We start from the raw sequence: 17685 nt of genomic DNA, 5'->3' as shown, positions 1-17685 counted from the left end.
CGTTACAGTTGCAGTTACTCAAAAAGTAACGAATCGTTAAAAATACCAAATCTGCGTTTGAATTATAAAATGTCGATAAAAGCGTTTATGTGCAAATGCAAGACCTAATGCGATCTGTAGAGGTTTAAAAAATATATAAAGTAACTATTGATGTATCTATTAAATTAGTTACTAGTTATCAAAAAAATGTAACTGAGTTAAGTTACAGTTACAGATGGAGAGAAAGTAACGAAGTTAAATTAGAGTTACCAAGAAAAAGTAACTGTAACTTCGTTACAAGTAACGAGTTACTTCCCAACCCTGAATATTATACTAGTTTAGATCGCGCTAGCAACATATACAGTGTAGCGAAATAATAACGACAAACTCTACGGTTGGTTTCAAAAGTAAGAACTCATTTGTAATGCTTCAGTTTAGGGGATCGTAAAGAACTTTTTGAGAATAAGACCGATGTGATGCTTCTGAGATACAGCAAATTAAAAAGTGATGTTTGGGCATCTATTTAACAGGCAGCTATACAGCTGTTAATGATTTATCGTTTGCGAAATGACGACCGATAAAAATAACGCGTATAAAGCAAATAATATATAGCATTCCCTTTACAATGCATTTTTTATAAAAACATTTCAACACAATGTGTTTGAGAAATCAATAATAGTTATTAAAGTGGAAGGTTGGCCGTAAAGTGTTCCTTCAATATTTCCATTAAAAATATTTCTACAGTTTAATTCCACAGTTTTAATAATATAAAATCTAGATTATTTTATATCATTTTATATCGCGCGCGTGTAAGTATACGACTTTGTGAAAAAATATGAACGCTCCCTTTTTGAGAAGCGCCGAGTGGTATCCGGAACAGCAGAGAGGAAGTCCGCGGTAAGGTAAGAAGGATAAAGAAGTTCAAGTTAAATAAACAGCGATGAGGGCCTTTTGTGTAAACCCGATACTAAAATAATATATCCCGCACGACGACAAATCGACCGGCACTAAACGTATCGCTTAACGTTTCTACAACAACATACACGGACCTCGGAAATTTATAAACGAGAGAGGTGATGGCCCTATCTCGCCGTTTTCCGACTACCCTTAAAAATTTCCGTCGTACTATTTTCGGCCGCCATGTGTCCGAGGTATACAGACACCGAAGGCCGCTACTGGCAAAGACAAAAGCAATCGAAGATGACCAGCTCAGAATAAATGTCATTAAAAGTTTTAATTAAAAAGCAACTCGGAGGACTTTCAAAACGTCTAGTATCAATAAAAGTAGTGAAAGCTACACGGAGAGAACTTTTTCTTAAAATTTATGCTGAAAAATCATGTAATCGTGGGACAATATAGCGTGTCGAAGAAATTTATGAGTTTTTTGTAATTTTACTACACATTCTACTAGTAATTATACTTCGTATACATTTTACTAGTAGAATGTTATATTTTAAAAAAAACTCTCCTACAGTTCTTCAAAATGCCATGTTGTCCCACGATTATGATTTTCATGGTAAATTTTAAGAGAAATTTTTTCTCCGTGTACTTAGTCAACGTAGTTAAACAATCAAGTAATCAGAATTCTTCAATGTTGCCAGCGGTAATTAACGTCTGTAATAAGAAATTTATTAAAGATGCCAGGTATGGCCAAGAAAACGCTGACGTTGGCAGTTAAAAAAATAAAACGAAATTTGGTTTTGCTAGTGTGGATGAATCGCTCGCATTTTTGCACGGATTTATATGGCTTTTGCGAATAAATGTCTCTCGTCATTCAATATGTATAAACCTATAAAACGTGATGAGAGGTTTTAAACCAAGACATTACATTCCGATATATTTTTCGCGTAAAAGATGAAATATGCTTTTGCAAAAATACGAGCAAATATTGTTTGCATAATTCTACGCGAAAAAAGACAAACGAGAATCCGTATTATTACAACCGAAAGTCGCTTTTGCCGTTCAATATTTCAAACTGTACGTTAATTAAAACGTTTTTAACGGTTATTGTACTCTAAAGTTAAATAAACATGTTGGATTTTTTTCTGTCGCTCGACGTACAGATGCAAAGACGGAACATCTGTCAATGAAGAGGTAATTTGTGATACAGAACATCGCGAAAATCATATGGTGCGCATCTTCTGACGATTTCATTAAAATCACGCCGGAATAAATATTTCGAAAGAAGAGAAACGACGAGAGGCGGTTCGAGGATCGATTTCGAGCGTCGGGGTTTCGACCCAAAGAGCACATGTGGTCAATTTCGACCTCAAAAAGGATTCACTTTTAAAATTCTCTGCGAATTGGGGCAATCCGTCCAAAGTAAACTCAAAAGAATTCGCTTCCGGTAGTTTGAAAAGGGAATTCCATACTTTTTACGGAAATATTAATTATTCCTTTCTCAGCACAGATCGGGTCTTCGGAACAGAAACGAGATGGAAGGGGGATTCGTTTCGTAATTCGAAAATGCAAAGAGAATTTCCCTCGGAGTCCCCCGCGCTGTTTGCACACAGAAAAATATTATTGTACAGTCAAGAAAAGTAATTACTCAGTTTATTTTATTCCGTTTAAGTAATAGTTTGCTTCAACAAAGAATATTTTCTTCATAATAGTTTTAAGATATACTTGTTACTAGTCTTAGAAAAGCTTGCCATCTTATACTCAAAGAAAGAATTTATTCTTCTTTGAAGAAAATTATAAAACTTATTGAAGAATTCCGTATGCTTATTTTAATAAAATCAGAAGAAACAAAATTGTTTTGCTTCAAATAATTCTATGTATTCTTGTTTCAAGTACTCAGTGTTGTGCATAGATGATTTTAAAATTAGCTGGATAAAGATAAGATAAAAATATATAAATTTATCTTAGATAAGATAAAGATGATTTCGTTTTTAATATATCTAGATAAAAGATAAAATCATATGATGATTCATCTAGATAATTTGCAGATAATATTTTTAAGACTTCATGTAAACAGTAGAAAAAGTTATAAAAAAATGATAGAAAAATTTAAATTATAAAGGGGATACAGAATATATTCAGGTTAAGTTATATGACACACACATATAAATGCATGGTCTACAACGCCATCCATATTTAAATAGTGTAACTGTTAAGTATTTTTATGTGGCTAACCTTACGTGGCCCTAAACCAAATTATCTGTACGTTATCTTAGATAACTTAGGCTGCGGTCAACCTGCCGCTGCAAACACTTCGAAGCGTTTCTCCTCTCTTTCTGTTTTTACTGAAAGAAAAGAGAAGACGAATGCTTCGTTACATTCGAAGCTTGACCGCAGCCTTAGTAAAAATAACACTTTCTTTCATCTAAGATACAGATAATACTTATTTTTATTATCTATATAAAGATAAGATAACGCTAAAATTTTATCTAGATAATCATCTATATAATTTTATTTAGATAACAGCAAACACTGCAAGTACTAGACTTACTAAGAACCAGAATATGTTTTGAGTAAATGTAACACTTGCGACGACATTATGATAGATTTGCGGATATATAAACTTATCAAATACTTGGGACAAATAATATTTACTTGCAGGTAGCATATATTTTTCAGTGTGTGGGGAGGGGATTTCCGGGAAGCGAGGTGCTTTTTCGCGCCTCTTGTCGATCGCAACTGCGCACGTGTGACGTGACGCCGATCTCACCGCGAGGCGTCGCGCGGCAGTTTTCACGAGGCACGCAGGCGGACGTATCGGGTGCGCGGCGCACCGTGGAACGGGGGCTAGCACCAAGTGCGACGAAGCGGAGCGGAGCGGAGCCAAGCTGAGCGGAGCGGAGTGGGAGTCCAGTGTCAGAGTGTCCGGCCCTGACGCGAGACGCGTCGATCGATCCACGCCGTGGCGTTTCGTACGTGGTATACGCCGCGCGATTTCACGATGTAGCGCTCAGCGGCGTGATCCCCGGGTTAGGCCAGAAAGGTACACGCAGCTCGCGATAATCTACGTCTAACCGAGCGTGGTCTCGACGACCGTCCTTCCTCACCCCGAGAAAGAGAAAGAGAGAGAGAGTTTCTCGCTTCCGCATCTCGTCGGCCATCCCGTGCTCCCGAATCCCCGACCCGACGTCGGTCGCGCGCGTGCAGAGCGGAAGACACGCTCCGCTCCGGGAAACGGAGTGCGTGGAGCCCTCGCGGGGCCAGGTGTCGAAGCGCGAATCAGTGGCGCGGCGTCAAGATGGCGCGTGCTACGGGCACAGCTGTTGTTTACCCACAAACCCGTGTGGAGCGGGCCACTGGCTGCTGCTGCTGCTGCTGCTGCTGCCGCGGCTGCTGCTGCTGAGAGAGGAGCACGTAGCTCCCCGTCGTCGGGACTGCTTGCCGGAGACGATGGGAGATACCCGACGTGCGAGCGGGTAACGGAGTAACGGAGCGACGCGCGCGAGAGCGACGTGAGGGTGACGTGACGGCGACGTGACGAGAACGTGACAGCGACGACGTCGACGGCAACGACGACGGCGGCGGCGGTGGCGGCGGCGGCGACGAAGACGACGAGGACGGCGACGGCGACGACGACGGTGGAGGAGGCGACGGCGTTGGTGGCAGTGCTGGTGGCGGCAGCGACGACGACGACGGCGGTGGTGCCTGTAGTGGTGGTGGTGGTCGTGGTGGTGGTGGTGGTGGTGGTCGTGCTGTCGCTGTTGGAGGCGGCGGTGGTGGTGGTGGTGCGTCGAGAGAAAAACGGGACGCGCGAAAGCGGACTCGATGGAAGAGGGTAGCGGAGTCCGCGGCGGCAGAGTCAGCTCGAGAAACTAACCTGGTTGCGTCGGCCACGAGGGCGGCGACGGGGACGAGGGCGACGGCGAGGTGGCGCGATCTCGGCAGGGTGCCTCGATACCGAGGGAGAGCAACGGCGAAGCTGGTCCAAGTCTTCGGCGATAAGTGCGTTGTCCTCCTGGTAGCACACGGCTCTCCCCCTTCCCCTCCTTCTCCTCTCTCTCTCTCTCTCCTTCTCCTCCCGCGCGGCCCGTCCTTTCGTCCTGAGGCCACGCTGCGTTACGTAAAGACTTGGCCGCAAGGTCAACGTCGTCGCGCCGAACTCCGGCCTTTGTCTCTTCCCGAGCTGCTCCGAGAGCCGCGTTTGTCCGTCCACATGTGTCACAGCGTGACGCGTCGCGCACTCCCGCTCGCCGCGTTCCCCGCGGATTTGAGGTTAGGCTCGCTGGCTGGCGCCGAGTCTTTCGGCCCCGATTCCGAAGGTCGCCCCGCCGCGCCGCCGAAATTACGATGAATAACGCCGTATCTCGGACAGGAGTTAGTCGTTTACTGCGGATTTTCTTTTGTTTCCCCCTTTGTTATTTTGCACGACCCGATTGACGAGGTGCCGTGAACCGTATCTTTGTACTCCTTTATCTGTATTCTTGTGAAATAGAGTCTCCCCGCATCGTTGCATCTCTCGGCAGCTTACCGTCCGATCCTCTAGTGACTTGTCATTCGTTGTCCTTGAAATCATTCTAGTGTCTGTATCATAAGATGCGCGGTGATGATGAAATGTTCATTTAGCGTAACTCACTTCTGCATACTCTTCTCTCGACGATTTCAGTAGACGCGTTAATAATTTTCATCGTTTTGACGTTTATTTCGTATCTACTAGTATCCAGTATTAACACTAGAAGTACCGAGCGATCATTTCTGACCATTTTTATCTATTGCATTAATTTCTTGTGAAGATTTGTGACTCTTCGTCGATCAATTGGTCAAAGGTTTATATACCAAATCATAAAATTTCAGAATTCTCTCTTTTATACAAGAAACAGGGTATTAATGGGCACTTCTAGTGTTACTTTGATTGATTGAGCGAACACGTTATCAGAGAATGTGGACAAGAAGCTAAAATGTGTACTCCGCAGGTATCACCATGAACGCCAGGACGCAGCTGTTCGAGTTGAGTATGGAGGGACGTCAGGTGGACGAGGCAGTGGCGAGTATCTTCCACAGCGTGCTATTCCATCGGAGCCTCGGCAAGTTCAAGTACAAACAGGAGGGCAGCTACTCGGTGGGCACTGTGGGATACCAGGACGTGGACTGCGACTTCATTGACTTCACTTACGTCTGCTGCTCGTCGGTGCACCTCGACCAGACGCTGAAGCGCGAGATATCGGGCTTCTCGGAGGCGCTGCGCTCCACCGACAGCCCGGGCTCCGGCCAGATATCCCTAGAATTCTTCCAGAGGAAAAAGAGCCGCTGGCCGTTTCAACCGGAGTGTATACCGTGGGAAGTGTGGACCGTGCGTCTCGAACTTATCAAATTAGCCACCGAGCACGAACGGCAGATATGTCGGGAGAAGGTGGGTGATCTACTGACCGAGAAGATCCTGTATATCACCGAGGTAATGAATCGGCACGATTACATCCCGAAAGTGCCGAGCCAGGCCGAGCTGGATCTGATCTTCGACACCTCGTATCCGGACATACAACCGTATCTCTTCAAACTGTCCTTCACGACCTCCAGCCCGTCGACCACCACGATGGGCAACACCATGAAGAAACTGATCAGAGAGACGCTATCCATTTAGTCGTTATAATGTATAGTGTAAACTTTTCACGTTAGCGCATCCGCATAGCTTGCTAGAGCTCATCGAAACGCAAATCTCACGCTCCTCCGTTTTCTTTTTCATCCCCACGATGCACACAAGGTTTTGCATTGCACCGAGCGACTTTCAGATTTTCGTATCCACAGTGACTCTAACCTGCCACCGTATGCGTTAATTATGAGTTCCGAAGAAAAGCTACTAAATTTTTGCGTTTTAAACTAAGCAGAATGGTCCCGAGTCTTCGACCACTCGTTCCCGGCGGAGACTACCGAGAGTACTCGGCGGGTACTTTGCTTACCGTGGTAGACGCTCCGCCGGATTTTGTAAACTCCGTAACAGTAGTGTCTCTTATATTACGAAAATATTACTTGTTATACATCGCAGGGACTTCCGCTGCTCTATGTCTCTAACGTCTCTATATAGTACAAATGAACACGACACTGTGACACTTGCTTCTTTTGTACTTTACTATAAACGTCCGTCGCATAATTTTAGCAGGATCACGTTAGTCACGTTTTTATACGATATTTTAACCTCTAACTCTCACCACTTAAATCGCCACGGGCTGTGGCGGAACGACATTATGTTCCTCTATCGCTTCTCATCCTCTTCGAATGCTGTGTATATCGTAGTAATAGGCTCGAGGGTAATTTCCTTTAGTAGATGAAGAATCTTCGCGCGTCATACGGGCGAGATAATTTGATTTAGAGTAAGAATACGGACATTTTTCGAGTCTCTCGTTGAAGAGCAGGATGTCTTCAGATCCTTTAATGTCTAGTAGTCTTTTGAGAATACAGAGTCTTTAAGGTACTCGTAACTTTCTCCTTGATAAACTCCTCCGACTACACGGCTGTATTCGGCGCTACTGTACACTCTGTTTTTCAGTCACTAACATTGAAAGTACATATAGTTATCCCAAACTCTGACGATCACGGAGCGCTTGGATTTTTACGCATACGCACATACATATATATTTATACATACGTATATTATATGTGTGTATGTGTGTTATGTATGTGTGTATGAGTGTGTGCACGCGCGTTTGCATACAAAGCTGCTATTATTTTCATCGTAAATGTAACGCTGAATATCCGATCGAGTCCAATACTGGATTTAGTAATACGGACATTGCGTAGCACGACCGGGGTGGTATTCAGTGTTAGATGCGCGGAAGAGCAGAGTGTTTATTATAATTACGGTGTATGCATGGAAGCGATTGTTATTTATTTTCACGAGTGATGATACGTAACGCCGTTAAAAGCGTCACGTGTATGCAGTTTAGTAAATACAATTTTATTTACACATCGTTCTTCTTTTCCCCGTTGATCTTAAGTTATAACAATCAAATTGTATAAAATAAGTTGATAATCATTAAGCCGACGCGACGCCCGCGTTATCGAAGCGCACCGGGCGATACGAAAGGGCCGCACGAAAACTCGCTGTCACGATTACATTTTCCCAGACGTTTCGTGCCTTCGTATCGAATTTTTGATAGGGAAATTATAAATGTGTGCTAGGAGACTAACATACCAGACGATAGTGTCACTATTATTATTTATTGAGCTCGAAGCATCTCTCTTTCATGTAAAAGTGGAATAGTCTCTCTGTCTCTCCCTCGCTCGCGCAGAGGACAAATCTGTGATCCTTCTCGGATTCGAGTAGGTTTTGTTCTATCCCCTCATATAAGCGACGACTGGGTGTGTGTGGGTGTGTATGGATGCGTGCGCGCGCGTGTGTGTGTGTGTGTGTGCCGTTAACGTCGTGTCGTTTTAGGATTTTCAAGCTGACAGAAGGCGTAACGGCGGATGTTCGGAACGACTCGGCCGACGGCGACCCGTGCGCGCGATTATACCTATTATATTATACAGTGTGTAAATAGCGTCTGAGGAATATATTGCCGTAAATCAAATCACGTCGTGCCGCGAGGGTCTCCGCGCGTTCCGAGATCCGCTCCCTTGGCCTTACCTACGACCAATCAACAAAGATATCACGACGCATTAGTAGTGCACATACCTTAACGAATTAACCCTAGACGAGAAGCGTAACGTTAATTTAAACGATTAATCATATATCGTCCCTATCGCTTTTCCTTTTTGTCGCCGATGTTCTCCAGGTAGTTTAATATGCAATTGCGACTTATTATTAGCTGAATGTTTCCGCGTACTCGGGTGTACGTCGATTGGGTGTATCCTACTGGAGTGAGTCTTTTTTTTTTCTCATGTGTCGAAAGGAAGGAAAGGAAATCACGGTGGTCGTCGGACAGTCCGCCGCTCTCTCTCTGCGATTCCGTGTAGAAAATCGACCGCAGTCTCTTTCCCTCGCGCTATCTGGCTTTTACTTTTTACAATTATATGACGTGAACGATATATTGTAAATGGTAAAAAGGAGTCGCGGTGCGAAGCCGCGATACGATATTATGAAAAAGAGAGGCGCGCATACGCGCGCATATATAAATATATAAATATGATATATATAGAAAGAACAAAGAGAGGGAGAGAAAGAAGGAGCGAAAGAGCGAGCGATTGGCCACGTGTGCATGTGTAACTAGAGTTCTGCGAGTTTGTCCAATTGCCACATGCTGTTATAAATAAATAAAATTATAAATATATATAAATTATATAAATATATATATATAAATAGCAAAATAGATAAAACCGAGACCTGTATATTGTAAGCTGCGAGACAAATGTGACAAAATGTGTAGTATGTATAGCGAGGAAGATGAAATATCTGCAAGTTTTAATTTATCATGATGAGTACGCTGACGATAAATGATTAATTATTAATAAATTACTGTATTTTATAATTATGCTTTTTTTTTAAATGGAAACACGCCTCCCGTTTCTTATTCCAATTTAATCTCACATTTCTTACATCACGAGGATAGAAGTGTAAATTTCTAACATAATTTTATATAAATTCCGAAAGTATCGAAAATCTATGCGTTATGTTTTTAGAAAACATTTTCCGTCACGTTATCGAGCAATTAAATAACTTACGTTATATCACATTACATATTTCATCACAAAGTTTTGTTACGACGAAACAAGAATATACATATTTATTATGTATTGCCATGTTTCCTTATTATTATATTTGCATTTTTAAGTATCTTAATTGCGCTCGAGCAAATATCTCTGTTTATTGACATTGCTTCCAGTATTTATTTACCCAATCCTGAAAATATCGCGCTGTTATCTTCCTCAGAAGAAGCAAAAGAGCAAACAAAAATATGTATATATGTATGTATGTATACAACGACCGATTGCGTTAAAAATGCATTTTATCTTGGTTCAAGAGGATCCTAAAGTCATCGTTTTTACCGACACATTCGAATATAGTTTTTACGCTTGTAAATCTTTTTATTGGCTTTTATGCACAATATAATACTAAGATAAGTTACGGACCGCATAGCAAAACATTTTCATACTTAAAACACTCAGTTCAGAAGTCTAATAAAAAGGAAATTGGTATTTGAAATTTTCGATTTTTCATTCGTGAGCAATTTGAAATTGGTTTCATAAGATTGAAAAAATTTTCCACACGATTAAAGTACGCATAAAAACAAATCCGGGGGTTTACGACTTTATAAAAAGAACGAAGAGCAATAAATATCACTTTATAAGTTATAATTGTGTTAGATTAAGTTAGGTGACAGCTTCGTATGGTGACATTTCTCTTCGTTTTTTACATAAAGCCGTGAACCCTCGGCTTTGTTTTTATACGTACTTTAATCGTGTTCTCGCGAATAAAAAAGAAAAAATTTCAAATACCAGTATCTTTTTTATTGGACTTCTGCACGATTGCGAGTGTTTTAAGTATAAAAATGTTCCGCTATGCGGTCAGCAACTTATCGTGGTATTACTTCGTGCATAAAAGCCATTAAAAAGATTTACAAGTGTAAAAACTATATTCGAAAGTGTCAGTAAAAAAGATAACTTTAGGCTCGGCCGATTCATGCGATTCCGCCATTCCGTCGCGTGCTGCGCTCTAACGGGCGGTCCGCGAGTTCGCGGCCGCTCGCTCGGCAATGCAGCGCAACGTAAACACCGCGGGATTCTCGGGGATCAATCCCAGATCCCCGCGGCGCATACGAAATAACAAGCGTACGACTTCTCGTCGACTTCTTATTCCCGGCATTCCGCACGGCGTGCCACGTGTGCGCGAAATCCCACATATTTCGCCCCTCGAACGAACTGAAATAGTTGGCATATCTCGCGGCGGGAATCCGCGCATCACTCGCGGACGAGCGCATACGAGTCGAAGAATTTTTCCGCAATAAGATGCAAACGGGGAATCACCCCTGCGAATTCGCTGCTCCTTGTCCTCTTCCCCCTCTCCCCCCCTCCGTCCGCGAAACTGAATTATGCCTGCGGACCGCCGCGCGAAGGATATATTCATTTCGACTTTATTAGATTCTGGAGAAGCACTCCCGGACTCGCGGGAATCTCAAGTATTTTTGGCCGCCACCTTGACCGCCATAGCTCTCGACGCCACGTGGCACGAAGTGGATCGCGATAAATCGCGAGACACAGCGATATTCCGCGCGGCGCGAGCGAGGTATTTTATTTCTGGCTCACCTGGCCGCGCGGCTCGCTGAGGCTGGCGTGCAAACGGCGACGGGAGAGCGGAAAGTATCCGGGAAGGAAAGATGCATTCGTAGCTTTCGCGTTATCCCGTAGAACGCTTCCCTGTTTAAAATATTAGAATAAAATCAGATTACACTAGTTTGCATGCAATTTCGATGCAAATAAATAAGAGTCTTATTATTAATTTACATTCAAATTGCGTGTAATCTGATGTAATCTGGATCATATTCTATCTATTTTAAACAGGGTTGAAATTAGTATCTGCTAACAGACTTTTGCCGAGTCCTTTGCTTCCGTCTTGTTTTTTTTGGTCAAATCTAACTTTAATTTGTTAAAGACGTTCACCGAGTAGAATCGTTTATAAATAAATACTTAGCAAAATACTTTGCTAGCTCGAGTAAAATTACCAGCGACTCGAGGGCTCTCTTTACGAGCTAAAAGAAATCTCGGAAGAAAAGCTATTTAAGAGGATGCTGGATACCGACGTGCAGTGTGGCTCAGCTATTTTCGAATTGGTTTTACAGAATTAACAATCCTTCCATGAAGTATGTGCAGAAATACATTGCAGGCTGGTCAATTTAAGACTAAAAACGAATAAAAATTATAAAATATTTCTTGGTGTTGCACATAAAGCTGTCAATTCAAAACGTTCGCTTGTATACAAATCACAGAGTTGGGTAAGTTACTTTATAAAAGAATCTAGTTACAGTTTTTTTTACAAAAATGTAACTAATTATAAGTTACAAATTCTGAAAAGTAACACGTTACAGTTACTCAAAAAGTAACGAATCGTTACTTTGCAGTTACTTTCTCGCAATAAAAATAGAAATATCAAATCTGCATTTGAATTGTGAAGTGTCGATGAAGCGGTTTATGCGCAAAAGCAAGGCCTAGTGCGATCTGTAGAGGTTTAAAATGTATATAAAGTAACTATTAATGTAGGTAACCGAGTTTAAGTTACAGCTACAGATGGAGATAAAGTAACGAAGTTAAGCTAGAGTTACCAAAAAAACAAGTAACTGTAACTTTGTTACAAGTAACGCGTTACTTCCCAACCCTGACAAATCATATATTCCTACCTATTTGTACAAATCGAAAGCAGTCTGCAATTAGATCAAAGAACAGCGCCGAATCAGTAAAACTAAGATTAAAAGTCTACTGAAAAAAATTACCGAAGAACTTTATTTTATGTAAAAACGCGTATCTTTACACCCACCCCAAGTGTACAAGTAACAGAATGACAAACTATAGGTGTCAGATCTTGCAACAGATAGCGCTACAATGTGTTAGACCAGGATAGATATCTCATGAATATCCCTTTTGTGTTGTACACGTACATGTTTCCAACACATCTTTTATATGTCCTGGGCTGAATGACAATATAAGACGTTAAATTGTCGACAATTTCGAAGTTCAGCTGTTACTTTAGGATCCCGGCTGACATTTTTCCATTTTTTTTAAACAGAAAATTTATGCATATATGTAATCTGCGTGTTCCGCAGTTTTCAAGCTTGCTCCTGGTCACTGTAGTGGCCACTCCGGTCCTTTAAAGATTAAAAGGAGGATTATCCAACGCCCGCGGAAGGCGCGAGGTGGAATAGAGAAATATCGCGTGAGAGGTGCACGGCCGCTCTTGGATTCGCGTCGATCGCTCGACGCTTAAAGTTAAGCATCGACACACGTCGTAAATATATATCTCGCGCGTGTACAGGTGGGCGCATCGCGATCCTACGCGATCGTACGCGTGCGCGTGCGAGGCCGCCCTCGGACTCCCTCGAAGCCGATTTTCTCGCGTCTCAGTCGCCGGCAGGACAGGGAGGCAACGCGCGTACGCAGCCGGCGCCGCGACGCCCCGCGCGCTGATCGTCGTGACTGGTACCTCCGGGGACAAGAGGCCCGCAACGAGTCGTCGCGCGACCGAAGGACCGCGCGGGAGATCGAGATCGCGCTCGAGATACATGTGCCCTTTAAACACGTGCACGATGTGCGGCGCGTGTTCTCGCGAGGAAAGAAGATAAGAGATAGATAGCTCGATAAGTCGCAGGCCTCTCGCGAGTGGAGGTGCGTTCCTCGGATCCAGTCTCGATTGTCAACGAAAAACGGACGTGTCGTCGCGGAGGAAACCGCAGGAAGGAGGAAACTGCAGGAAACCGAAGCCTCGATCTCGCGAGGAGGCGACGGACGTTTCGTGTTTGCTCGTGGATCGCGGATGAAACCGAGGAGGCACGGCCGTGGTAGACGAAATCCGCTCGTGCGCGTTCGCGAGTGTATTTGTGAGATCGGTTTTTATATTTTTCCCGCGCGCGTGTCCTCGTTTCCTCACCTCGCGGACGTGTTCCGGTGGAGACGCGCGAGCCCCAGTAGTTACGCCGGCCTAAATCTCGCGCGTCGAGTCCCGTTCGCGCGCGCAACAAATCCGTGCGGCGCCCGTAGACCCTGAGAACTTTGCGCTCCGCATCGATCAGCGAAACTTCGACCGACATCGCCGTCCGCGTTGAGCGCGACGGAAGAAATCGCGGACCTCCGTCCGCTCTCAACCCCGCCGACTCTTCAACAGGTGGCCGAAATCGATCTCGCACGTGTACAAGTGTACGTGATCACTTTTCACAGCGCACCGCTGCGCTCTCTTCCTCCCGCTTTCTTTTTTCGACTTTTTCTTTATTGGCCTAATCCTCTCTGAACCTCCAGGATTGACGCGAGAGGTACACGGAGAGAATTTTCTCTTAAAACTTATCGTGTAATCGTGGGACGGTATTTCGAGGAATTTTATGAGTTTTTTTTAAATTTTACCATACATTTTACTAGTAATTATTCGTCTTGGATCAGTTAAGTGCTTGAAAAGTAAGAGTTTACATTATCATACGTGGAAAAGTTGCCGTGTAATTGTTGCAGAAAAGTTGCAGTGACGAAAAATTCTAAAGTTAACAGGGCTGCTTTCGCGAGAAGATCAAAATGATCCGGATTAAAATGACCCTGTGCTATGATTGGTCAAATCTGAAATTTCGTAGCATCACATTGAAATTTTATTCAATAAAATTCCAGATTTGACCAATCATAGCACAGGGTTATTTTAATCCGGATCATTTTGATCTTCTCGCGAAAGCAGCTCAGATTAACAAGAAACCGAATTGTTAAAGAAATTGAAGATACCTTTTATAGAAATGCAAAATTATGGTGTACCAGTTAAGGTGTACGTTTAATTCTGTCGTTTAAAAAGTTATCCTTTGCGCTTATTTATCACAACATTCGTACGTTGCTCAATTCTTTTATTACAGTATCATTGTCATAATGAAATTAACTGGGTGTTATTGAAGTTACTAACTCACGCTTTATTAACCGTTCGATCATTCGTGTGTGAAATAGACATTTTAGCAAATGTTCTCCATTGTCTGTAAACTCCCCCCCCCCCCTCGTCATCTGTTTCTCGATACTCTCCCGGCTAGTACACAACGAATTCATTAATATCTACCATAGCCGTTAAAATCGGTCGGCCCATCAACGCGTTGTGCAGCACGTAACGCGCTTTCATTAATCTCCGATTAATACGCATCGCGCATCCAACGAGTGGAAAACCGTTTCCGCCCGGTGTAATTTACGATCCTCCAGCCGCGCGTAAATAAATCCGCGCGCGCGCGCTAGAGCGGTCGTAAAAAAAAAAGAAAAAGAAAAAACAACGTCAGTAAAATCGCCCCTCGTATCGCCCCGCTGACGAAATTATTGCTCAGCATCCAGGAGGAAAGGAGGGAAAGAGGAAAAGAGATCGTCGAGGACTCTATCGTGTCCCCTATTTCCGATTCTTAATGACGAAACGGTCTTGGCCTCCGCTTTTTAAATAAGTTCCTCCGCCTTTCGCTCTCCCTCCCCTCCTCTCACTTTCGAGACGACGTGGCCGATAATGTCGACCGCCCGAAACTTTCCGAAACGCTTGCTTGACGGCGACGACGACACTGTCCAAAGTTTGCTGACGGTCTCGCCCACGCCGAGGTCATAATCGGCGCTCCTAATTGCTCTCCCATGTCTTGTTTCAGCGAGAGGAACGACCATCGTTTCCCGGGGTCTGAAAGTTCCGTCGCGAAACATGTTAATTGCCTGACTGTCATCGCCATGCGCCCCCCCGAGTACACGAACCGACGGAATCGACGTTTCTATTAATATTAACATAATATTTGTAACGCAACTCTAAATAACCGAACCAGTTGGTGGTGCGGGCGACCCTGGACGATCGACCGTTTCTACGTGGCGAATCGTCGAGAATAAGAGTGAAATGTGCAACGACTCGTCCCCCCGGCGAGCTTTTTTTAAGCAGTATTTCCCGCTCGCCTATCCGCGCGATACCTTTTTCCTTAATTAAACATTTGCTCACTGCCAACTCGTGAATTTACGAATTTTACGGGGAAATTGGTGTTGCCTCTGGACTCGTCATTTATTTACGGCACTCGTCGACTTCCCTTTCAACGCGACTTCTGCCTGGAAGATGGTCTTATTACGAGAATGAAAGACGTTGATTAGAAAAAAATGTGACACGAACTTGAAGATACGGCGACTATCGCGACGTAAAGGAGGTGACCGATGCGAGATCGATAAAAGCGCTCCTCATTATTCTGTCCTTAGACCGTCGGAGAATCAAACTTAAATTAAGTCGCGCTTAAGGGATTAACCCGGCGGAAGTCGAGCAAGAGTTGCAACGCTCGCATACGCGCCGAGCGTAATCGATGCCCCTCAAACAGTTGGCGAGGATACGGCGGCGCGAAACTCGAGCTAATCTGCTTATCTGGAGCTATAACTCGCTTATCTATCACAACCTGCGACGCCTGAGCGCCCGCCGCGCTGGATAGCAGCAGCGCGCCGCGCTGACATTAATGGGCGAGGAGCTTCGTGAGAAATTAATTCACGGCTCGTGGATCGACAACGCCGGCGGCGGTGTACTCCGCTCCTCGGGCTCTTCTTCCGGATAACTCCCGACTCGCCGAGCCGCTTTATCCGCCTCGACCTTCCGCCTCGCAGTCGTTGTGGGAGATGACGAGCCGTCAGCGAGTCCATCCGCGTCAGCGTACGGCTGACGCATGATCGATTCGACGAGGTAGCGACGAAGGGGGAGAGAAAGAGAAGGAGGAGGTGCAAGAGGAGGAAGAGTAGAAAGCGAAAGAGCAAGAAGAGAGAAAGAGCAAGAGGAAGTGGAGGCGCGTAGCGCGAGTAACCGAGCCGCCGCGCTCTTCAAGATGCGCCATGGATAACGACGCAACGCAAATAACGTCGGCGTCGTCGGTGGTGCTGGTCGCCATGCAGAACCAGACGGCGCGTAACTCCAGCTACCTGTCGGAGGACATGACGTCGAATCTGATGGTCCAGATAATGTTCTGCGTGTTCTACATCGTTATCTTCGTGCTCGGGATATTCGGCAACGTGCTGGTGGTCTTCGTCGTCGGGCGGAACCGGCAGATGCACACCGTCACCAATCTCTTCATCGCGAATCTCGCGCTCAGCGACGTGCTGCTGTGCGTGCTGGCCGTGCCCTTCACCCCACTGTACACCTTCATGAGCGGCTGGGTCTTCGGTAAGACCCTCTGCCATCTGGTGCCCTACGCCCAGGGAGTCAGCGTGTACATCAGCACGCTCACGCTTACGAGCATAGCCGTCGACCGGTTCCTGGTCATCATCTATCCGTTCCATCCGCGCATGAAGATCAAGATGTGCCTGGTGATCATCGTGAGTATATGGATGATCGCGTTACTGGTTACCTTGCCGTATGGACTTTACATGCAGCTGGAGGAAACGTACCTCTTGTTCTGCGAGGAGAACTGGCCCAGCGAGCCGTTCCGCAAGGTCTTCAGTTCGCTCACCTCGATACTGCAGTTCGTCGTGCCGTTTTTCGTGATCGCCTTCTGCTACGTGTGCGTGTCGATCAAGCTCAACGATCGGGCGCGCGCCAAACCCGGCAGCAAGACCAGCAAGCGCGAAGAAGCGGATCGCGAGAGGAAGCGCCGGACCAACCGGATGCTGATCGCAATGGTCGCCATATTCGGGGTGTCCTGGCTGCCGCTCAACATCGTCAACGTCGTCGACGACTTTTACTCGTACGCCAACGACTGGTCCTACTACAGGTTCTGCTTCTTCATGTCGCACTGCATCGCCATGAGCAGCACCTGCTACAATCCGTTCCTTTACGCCTGGCTCAACGACAACTTCCGCAAGGAGTTCAAGCAGGTGTGTACGTATTGAGCCTCTCTGCCTTTCCTTGCACGTCGCGTCGCGGGAGTCCAGGCCAAACCGGGCCTTTCGAAACTACCGGATGATCTGTTCGTTTCGTTGTTCCCCGTTTCATCAGCGAGCAGATCATTCTTATGCGGTCGCGGAGAGAAGATGTACAGTATTGTATAGAAAATTCACTTTCGCGAAGCCGCTCAGACGCAGAAATGGCGCGTTCAAAATTGATTTCCAAGTTCTCGAAGCAGGGGAAGTTCTCGAACGCATCCGCAAATTATTCTCGGAGCTTATTAAATTTCCACTCGAGCAGGAAAGCCAGGCGATACTTTTGTGATAAAAGTAATATTGCAATTATTGCAA

At 44.9% G+C, this 17685-nt stretch overlaps 2 protein-coding genes across 9 annotated transcripts in view; both read left to right on the top strand.

Annotated features, from left to right (window-relative positions):
* Positions 1-3516: 3516 nt before the first annotated feature.
* LOC105562348 (autophagy-related protein 101) lies at positions 3517-9345 on the top strand. Of its 5 annotated transcripts, none has more exons than XM_012013119.1 (2): positions 3517-3922; positions 5850-9345. In XM_012013119.1, exon 2 carries the CDS (start codon positions 5858-5860, stop codon positions 6512-6514), a length of 657 nt encoding a protein of 218 aa, XP_011868509.1. In that variant the 5' UTR covers positions 3517-3922; positions 5850-5857; the 3' UTR covers positions 6515-9345. The 5 variants fall into 5 exon arrangements, with proteins under 5 accessions (XP_011868509.1, XP_011868510.1, XP_011868511.1 ...); XM_012013120.1 differs by lacking the exon at positions 3517-3922 and adding an exon at positions 4333-4355; XM_012013121.1 differs by lacking the exon at positions 3517-3922 and adding an exon at positions 4612-4881.
* Positions 9346-12926: 3581 nt separating this feature from the next.
* The window catches only part of LOC105562347 (prolactin-releasing peptide receptor-like), a 72041-nt gene continuing 67282 nt past the window's right edge, over positions 12927-17685 (top strand). The window contains exons 1-2 of one of the 4 annotated variants that reach the window (XM_012013116.1): positions 12927-13710; positions 15150-17325. In XM_012013116.1, coding sequence (XP_011868506.1) covers positions 16348-17325 — 978 coding nt within the window. In that variant the 5' untranslated portion in view covers positions 12927-13710; positions 15150-16347. The remainder of the gene's footprint in view (positions 13711-15149; positions 17326-17685) is intronic. The other 3 variants (XM_012013117.1, XM_012013118.1, XM_012013115.1) reach the window with 3 other exon arrangements.

This window comes from Vollenhovia emeryi, unplaced genomic scaffold (assembly GCF_000949405.1).
Source record: "Vollenhovia emeryi isolate VEMERY1.0 unplaced genomic scaffold, V.emery_V1.0 DF939190.1, whole genome shotgun sequence".
Taxonomy (NCBI): Eukaryota; Metazoa; Arthropoda; class Insecta; order Hymenoptera; family Formicidae; genus Vollenhovia; species Vollenhovia emeryi.
This window is presented reverse-complemented; position numbering and strand designations above follow the sequence as displayed.